This window comes from Myotis brandtii, unplaced genomic scaffold (genome assembly GCF_000412655.1).
Source record: "Myotis brandtii unplaced genomic scaffold, ASM41265v1 scaffold456, whole genome shotgun sequence".
NCBI classification, from domain to species: domain Eukaryota; kingdom Metazoa; phylum Chordata; class Mammalia; order Chiroptera; family Vespertilionidae; genus Myotis; species Myotis brandtii.
Window position 1 is genome coordinate 3,937,557 of NW_005367431.1, and position 8,313 is coordinate 3,945,869.

At 50.7% G+C, this 8,313-nt stretch overlaps 2 protein-coding genes across 2 annotated transcripts in view; both read left to right on the forward strand.

Moving 5' to 3' along the window:
• Positions 1 to 110: 110 nt before the first annotated feature.
• AUNIP (aurora kinase A and ninein interacting protein) overlaps positions 111 to 8,313 on the forward strand; it is a gene marked incomplete at its 5' end in the record, with an annotated part of 24,513 nt that continues 16,310 nt past the window's right edge. The window contains 1 exon segment of the mRNA XM_014546870.1: positions 111 to 206. Coding sequence (XP_014402356.1) covers positions 111 to 206 — 96 coding nt within the window.
• On the forward strand, positions 124 to 6,532 carry PAQR7 (progestin and adipoQ receptor family member VII). Its single transcript, XM_014546864.1, has 2 exons — positions 124 to 206; positions 4,547 to 6,532. The coding sequence occupies exon 2, from the start codon at positions 4,568 to 4,570 to the stop codon at positions 5,612 to 5,614; it is 1,047 nt and encodes a 348-aa protein (XP_014402350.1). The 5' UTR covers positions 124 to 206; positions 4,547 to 4,567; the 3' UTR covers positions 5,615 to 6,532.

Genomic DNA, 8,313 nt, shown 5'->3' on the forward strand with positions numbered 1-8,313 from the left:
GGCAGCTCCTGCATTGAACGTCTGCCCCGTGGTGGTCAGTGTGTGTCATAGCTACTGGTTGTTCTGCCTTTCGGTCGATTTGCATATTAGCCTTTTATTATCTAGGATAAGGGACAAAAGCCAATCAAGTTTGCCTGATATCCATCAACCAGGCCCTGGACACCTGGTCTCAGCCCAACTTCGCCTGCCTTGCTGTGTGGTCTTGGGTAAGTCACAGCTTTTCAGCCAGCTTTTGGTTTCCCCGGATGTTTCATGCAGAGGTTAATGGCGAGTTTCCTTCTGCAGCTTAGGTCCATCTAGGAGGGCCGAGTTTAGCCTGGATTTGACCAATGTGGGAGTGGTGATGGGGGGAGGGGAGAGGAGTGGCGGTTGTTTTTAGCCCCACCCTCTGGTGACATCACACAAGACACCTCCAGTCCCTTGAAACCCCGCCCCTAGTGACCCTGACCTGTGGAAGTGCCACCCAGTGCTTGGCATCTGGTGAATTTGCCTAGTCCCACAGAAGTCATCAACCCCAGGCTCTAGAGAAACCCCTAGGTAAGCAGTGCAAGGGGGCCTGGAATAGGTGGGCCCTGGCAGCCTGGTGGGCACTCCTCAGAGATTGCCCTGAGGGTGTACCCACCCTCATCCTCTGGCTGAGGTCTAAAGGAAGTAGGGCAGCAGGACCTCTGCCATCTCAGCGCGTGGCCTCTGGGTTCTGTATTTAGGGCCCACTGTGCCTGGGGGAGGGGGAGGCTGTGGATGAGGAGGTAGCTGTGAGCCAGGGCTTCACTGGTGCAGAGCCAGTGGGTCGCTGCTAACTGGGGGAGACAGGTCCCTGGATGTGAGTCAGTTGCTAGAAGCCTAAGAGAATAATTTACTGAAAAGGACTTGGTTGCCTGCTTTAGACCAGTATTTTCCAAAGTGGTTCTGTGGGACGCAGGTAGGTGTGACAGGAGGCGGGGCAGCCCCAGAGTGGCTAAGAGTCTGTGCTCTGCAGTCAGAGAGCTGGGTCCAGTCCAGGCTCCACCTCTCTCTCTGTGTCTCTGTGTCACCTCAGGTAAGAAGCTAACCTCTGAATTTCACTATCCTGAACAACAAAATGGCATAATAATATTTACCTCACAGGCTAGTTATGAGAATTAATTGCAACAAGGTTGTAAAGAGTCAGCATAAACACATTACATTTCAGCTAGCTTTATAATATAATTATTACTGAGAAAGGAATTCTCGGTCACGTAAGCTCGGCAAATGTAGGTTCAATAACAAAACGAAGCAGGCTTCTTTACTGCAGGACTTCTCAGAGCCTTTTTTAAAAAAATATTTATTTTTTACAGAAAAGAAGGGAGAGGGATAGAGAGTTAGAAACATCGATTCAGCTGCCTCCTACACATCCCCCTACTGGGGATGTGCCCACAACCAAGGTACATGCCCCTGACTGGGATCAAACCTGCGACCCTTTGGTCTGCAGGCCAACGCTCTATCCACCGAGCCAAACCGGTCAGGGCACTTCTGAGAGCCTTTAATATACTGTGATGCCTGGGAAAGTTCTAAGAGTGGGGTAGGGAGCATTTGACTGACATAATGGATCACAGAGACCCAGGAACGAGGCCACCGTAGCATGTCAGCCTTCCCTGGTCTTTGCCCTGGTGGTGGGACGGAACCCTTGCTGGATTGGGCAACTCTGGGAAAGGCCTCTCTGCCTCTGGGCTCTTGTTTCCTCACAAAGGAGCTGCATGAGATGCTTTCAGAGGGCTTTTTGGCTCCCTGAGGTTCTGAGTTGGGAAGAAAAAGCTGTAGACAAGGATGGAGGCCAGATGGTTGAGGTAGTAGCCCACTCTCTTGAGGAGGAGAAGATCCAATATTGGTTCCCCAGCCAGCAAGGCAGGACAGGGGTTTTCATGGTTGGGATGGCAGTGGTCCCATTCATTAGTCCATCAGCAAGGTCTGCTTCCTAAACCTGCTCTGTCCGGGGAATAGGAAGTGGAAGAGCCCTGGACCCCCTGTTGTAGCATCTCTCATGCGGTAGAGTAATGACTTCTTTCTCACCTGTCTCCCCACTGGACTAGGAAAGGCTACAGACCAGAGCCTAGAAGTGTCATGTGGGAGGAGCTTACAGATGCAAATTGGGCTGGGAAGCGGGAGGGGCGGGAGGCGTGTGGGCTGCCTGGACCATTTGCTGGTGGTAGAGAATATGAATGCCCTTCCTGCCCAGGTCTCCTTGCCTCTTGCAGAGCAAGAGTAGTTGTAATGAAATCTGATGCAAAGGGAGTGGTAATAAATCTGGTGAATGATGGACAGAAAACCTGGATGCTGAGTTCAGTAAGCGTGTTGGAGGGAACTTACTTGATGGAGGGGAGTTGTCTGGCAGGTGCCAGTTTTTCAATAGATATTTGATTTAATGAATGACATGCTGAATAATGATAGCCTGAATCAGTGGTTCTCAACCTTCTGGCCCTTTAAATACAGTTCCTCATGTTGTGACCCAACCATAAAATTATTTTCGTTGCTACTTCGTAACTGTAATGTTGCTACTGTTATGAATCGTCATGTAAATATCTGATATGCAGGATGGCCTTAGGCGACCCCTGTGAAAGGGTCGTTCGACCGCCAAAGGGGTCGCGACCCACAGGTTGAGAACCGCTGGCCTAAATACAGTAACTGGTACCAGCAAATGCTATTAAAAAACTATAGCATATAATTATGAAATGATTAATGGCACTTGCCACCTTATCTTGCAAAGAGCAGTTTAGGGTAATGGTTAAGATTGGAAACAGGCCTGGCCGGTGTGGCTCAGTGGTTGAGCATCAACTGATGAACCAGGAGGTCACAGTTCGATTCCTGGTCAGGTTTTGAGCTTAATTCCCCAGTGTGAGGCATGCAGGAGGCAGCCAATCAATGATTCTCTCTCATCATTGATGTTTCTTTCTCTCCCTCTCCCTTCTTCTCTGAAATCAATAAAAATATATTAAAATAAAAGATTGGAAACAGGATTTAGATTGTACCTCTGCTGCTTCCTAGCTAGGTGGATAATAGGGTACTTAACTTCTCTGTGCCCCAGTTTCCTTATCTGAAAAGTGGGATAGTATCAACTTCACAGGGTATTATGAAGTGTAAATGAGTCCATTAAAATGCTTAAAACAGTGTCTGGCACATTGCAAGTATAGTGTAAGCATTTGCTATGATTTGTTTTCCTTTTTATAATCTCTACCATATCATGAAGTTCCTGAGGGCAGGGCTCAAATTCTTTTTCACTTTGCCCTCCCCTGGGTCCAGCACAGGACCTGAGGCAGAAGAAGAGCTCAGTGTTTGCTGAATGAATGAATGAATGAATGAATGAGTTTTAAATGCTAAATTGTATAACCCATTATAAGTTTCCCACAGGAGAAAGTGGGCAGGGGGCAGTAAGGAGGTCCCCTGGGGGTGGCAGCTTGTGGAGGGAAAGGAAGTTGGTGTGACATTTGGGTTAGATGGGAATTGAGGGTGGGAGCAGGTCATAAAGTCTTGAAGGCTAGGGTGAGGGGTTAGATTTGATTTTTTTTTTTTTTTTTTTTTTTTTTTTTTTTTGGAATTGGCAGCCATGGCTGGGATGGAAGGGCTGGAGGAGGGAACTTTTGTGTGGGGGTGTGGCTGAGGGAAAGGGCTGTTTTTATAAGGATAAAGTTCCTGGAATTTTCAGCAAAAAAGTGGCTTTTTTGTTGGGTCTCAAAGGGTATGAGGTATTATCAGAATGCAGTTAGTTGTTCTTGGACTCAACAACCACTGAGTGTCAACTACCTGCTAAGCACCAGGGGTTCACAAAATAATGAGACAAACTGCCCAGCCTCGATGAGCTCCCATTAACAATTTTAATGCCCATGCGAAGTGTCATATGGTCAAAGAATATACCCAATGGTAGGAACTCAAGTGGAGAGGTCATCATCTGAGGTTCAGGGGGCCAGGGAAAGTATCACAGATGAAATGGGTTTTGAGGGATGAATATGAGTTTGCTAGATAAGCAAGATGTGGCAAATATCTCAGGTGGAGGGACCAGCTTATGCAAACTTATACAAATGTGAAACAGGCCCAGGAGGTTGGTGAGGCTGTGGCTGGATTTGAATACATTGTGGTTGAGCAATACTAGGCTGGAAATGACAGCAGGGACTAGTTCACGTAGGGTAATGGAGGGTCAGTGGGAGACTAAAGAGGCTAAAAACAGAGGCAGCTGGTCTGTTAGCGAGGTCATTGTCACCACCAGGTGAACGCTGATGGCAGCCTAAACACAGGAGAAAACAATGGGGCTCTTCTGTGGAGCTTGGACTCAAAGGAAGTGGCTGAGCTAGTGAGCCTTATCAGTGAATGCATTCCTCAAACATTTATTGAGCACCTATTAAGCGCCAGGCACTGTTCTAGGCATTTGGGACACATCAGGGAGCAGGACAATCATGAATCAGAGCTGAGCTCTCCCTTCGGACGACTCCTTTCTTCTGAAACTCAGCGTAGGATAGGGGGGCGGGCAGGAGGGAGTGAGAACTGGGCATGGGGGTGAAGACACCAGCCCCTGACTTTGCTCTGGTCCCTCTCCCAGCTCCCTTCCCAGTCCACAGCCATGGCCACCTTGGTGGCCCAGAAGCTTATCCACCTTCTGCCCAGTTTTCGGCAGGCCCACCAGGAGCCTCATCCATCTGTGCAGCCAGAGCCTGTCTTCACGGTAGACCGAGCCAAGGTGCCACCCCTCTACTGGAAGCCGTACATCTATGTGGGTTACCGGCCACTGCATCAGACCTGGCGCTTCTACTTCCGCACGCTGTTCCAGCAGCACAACGAGGCGGTGAACGTCTGGACCCACCTGCTGGCAGCCCTGGTGCTGCTGCTGCGGCTGGCCATTTTTGTGGGGACCGTGGACTTCTGGGGAGACCCCCACGCACGGCCCCTCTTCATCATTGTCCTCGCCTCCTTCACCTACCTCTTCCTCAGTGCCTTGGCTCACCTCCTGCAGGCCAAGTCCGAGTTCTGGCATTACAGCTTCTTCTTTCTGGACTACGTGGGTGTGGCTGTGTACCAATTTGGCAGCGCCCTGGCACACTTCTACTATGCCATCGAGCCTGCCTGGCATGCCCAGGTGCAGACCATTTTCCTGCCCACGGCCGCCTTTCTCGCCTGGCTTTCTTGCACTGGCTCGTGCTACAACAAGTACATCCAGAAGCCCGGCCTGCTGGGCCGCACGTGCCAGGAAGTGCCCTCAGCGCTGGCTTATGCACTGGACATCAGCCCGGTGGCGCACCGCATCCTGGTGTCCCCCAACCCTGCCACCGATGACCTCGCTCTTCTCTACCACAAGTGCCAGGTCGTCTTCTTCCTGTTGGCTGCTGCTTTCTTCTCGGCCCTCATGCCTGAGCGCTGGTTTCCTGGCAGCTGCCACCTCTTTGGGCAGGGCCACCAGCTCTTCCACGTCTTCCTGGTGTTCTGCACTCTGGCTCAGCTAGAGGCTGTGGCGCTGGACTACGAGGCCCGGCGGCCCATCTATGAGCCACTGCATACCCGCTGGCCCCACAACTTCTCCGGCCTCTTCCTGCTCACCGTGGGCAGCAGTGTCCTCACCGCATTCCTTCTGAGCCAGCTGGTACGGCGCAAACTCGATCAGAAGACCCAGTGAAGGGAGGTGGCAGCTGGTAGGGAGGGAGGTAGAGTGGGAGCCCAGGGGTCCGGGCTTGGCTCCATATAGGAACAAGGCCTGGTAAAGTTGTTTGTGTCTGCAGTGCGGTGTCTCTGTGCGCACGCCTCAGCTACCTAGGATGGCATTGGCTAGTCCTTGGATTTAGGGATTGGCCTGGAGTTCTGGGGTCCATTCCTGGGCCTGCCCTAACTCCCTGACTTGGGAGCGGGAAAGAGATAAAGATGTGGCTACCCTGGTTTGCCCCCCCACATTGCCTCTCACTACAGGTGAGGATGGGGAGGGGGAGGGGGAGTCAGCTGGGGCCAGGACTCTGGTTTGGGGCTTCCAGATTATCTAGAGGGGGTGAAGGTGGAATTTAGGCTAGAGTTAGATTTGAGCTGAGAGGCAGAGGAGGCCTCAGCAACGCCCATGTACCAGATTTCATTGGTGGGTGGGGAAGGGGCAGGACCGAAGTGTGTGCAGGATCTTACCATTGAGCTTCAGAGTCCCCAAAGGTAAAGACTGTGCTAGGTGCAGGTGGATCCCACCCAGTGCCCCTTATCCCTCAGTCACTCCCCTGCAGCTCACCCTCCTAGCTTTGGCCTCCATGTTCCAAATGTCCTGTTCCCAGCCATTCTCCTGGTTTCCACTGGGCCCTCTGGATCAAAGACTTTAATATTGGGATGGACTGTCAGGGGAAGCACTGAGGAGGGAATAATCAGTATGGCCTGGGGCCCTCAGGGTTTTGGGTGGAGAAGGGTGAATAGGAGTTTGCAGACGAGAAGAGGAAAGGTATTCCGGGCAGAGGGGGAAACCTGTACAAAGACCAAGGGGTACGGAAGGAGTTCAGTGGGGCTGGAGCTAGGGGCGGTCTGGACTTTGATATGTCTTGGATGCAATAAAGTTACTGTGATAACAGCTGCCTCTTTGTTTTTTTGTCTCCTGTTCCAGGGAGACCCATGGGCCTGCTCATGGTGTGGTTTTGTTTTGTTTGTTTTATCTTTGCCTGAGGTGACATTGGGGCCTTGTGTACTATATGTATGAACTTTTAAATTTTTTTGGAAGGGAAGTGGGGGGGCAGTTTTATTAAGTAAAATTTAGAAGTTAAAAGAATGTTTTAAAAATATACATCATCCTGCCTTAGCTGGTTTGGCTCAGTGGATAGAGCATCTGCCTGTGGACTGAAGGGTCCTGGGTTCGATTCTCATCAAGGGCACATGCCCGGGTTGCGGGCCCGATCCCCAGTAGGGGACGTGCAGGAGGCAGCCAATCGATGATTCTCTCTCATCATTGATGTTTCTCTCCCTCTCCCTTCCTCCCTGAAATCAATAAAAATACATTAAAAAAATACATCATCCCATTTTATAATTTGCCAAAGATTTCATTTTTTGGCTTCACTCAAGGGGGATTTTATGTCAATTTTTCATGGTATGGCTATAGGTTAACTTTTATAATAATGCTTTCTTCAGAGTACACAAGCAATATATGTACAGTGAAGGAAAATTAGAAAGTTACAGGTAAGAAAACTCCCCAAATGCCTAAGAAATATGTAATATCTATGAAGATGGTGGTTAGGAATGGAAGGACAGGGTGGGATGCCATCATTTTTGCATGTCTAAGGCTTTCACAAACGTTACTTCACTTGATCTTCTCTAAAATCCACAGAAGCCACAGAAGGCAGAACTGAAAGCTAGTTCTTGGCTCCAAATTTTTAGTTTTCATTTTAACATTTTCTAAATCCTCTCCTATGTGGCTTCACAGTCAAGCTTTGATTTCCTTTCTGTGAATTATAACAGTAACTCATAAACTCCAGGGCATGTTAACCATTTATGGGTAGGGTGGTGGACCCCAGATTTGGAGCCCGTGGATCTGAGCCTCGACTCCACTCTTCCTTTTTGAGACAAAGAAAACCCTGAGCGCTGGAGTAGTTATTATCTATAACTAGAGGCCCCGTGCACAAATTTGTGCACAGGTGGGGTCCGTTGGCCTGGCCAGTGATCGGGCGGATAGGGGCCGTCTAGCCCAGTCCTGTTTGGGAGCCAGCCGGTCAGGAGGAGGGACTGCGGGAGGTTGGCTATGGGAGCGCACTGACCACCAGGGGGCAGCTCCCCCTGGTGGTCAGTGTGCATCATAGCAACCGGTCAACCTGTTGTAACAGTTGCTTAGGCTTTTGTATATATATAGATAATAAAAGGGTAACACATCTGACGAAGCCAGGGCTGGAGCGAAGCCACCTGGGTTCCTGGTGCCTGCCAGTGGTCGGAGGAGAGAAGCCCAGGTCCCAGGTGCCTGTGAGCAGCCCAAGGGAAGCCAGCCCGGGTCCCGGGTGCCTGCCAGTGGCCAGAGGGAAGCCTGGTCTCGGGTGCCAGAGGGAAGCCGGTGCTGGCAGTCGGGGAAGGAAGGCCTACTCTTGCACGAATTTTCGTGCATCGGGCCTCTAGTATTTGCAATAAGGACGTACAACTAACTCAGCAAGAAGAAAACGCACGTTTCTTGTGCAGAGTCGCGAACGCGTCCACACAGCATATTTCCTGGAATACAACCCTTGAATGAAGAGAGAAGAACACGAAGTCCTTCCCAAAGAGAAAAGGGCAACGAGAAGATGGGTTAGCGGTGGCCGTTTCGCGTGGGGCGGGGCTTAGAAGGGGGCGGAGCCTAGGCCGGCGCAGACGCCGGGGGCGGTGCCTGCGTCAGGACGG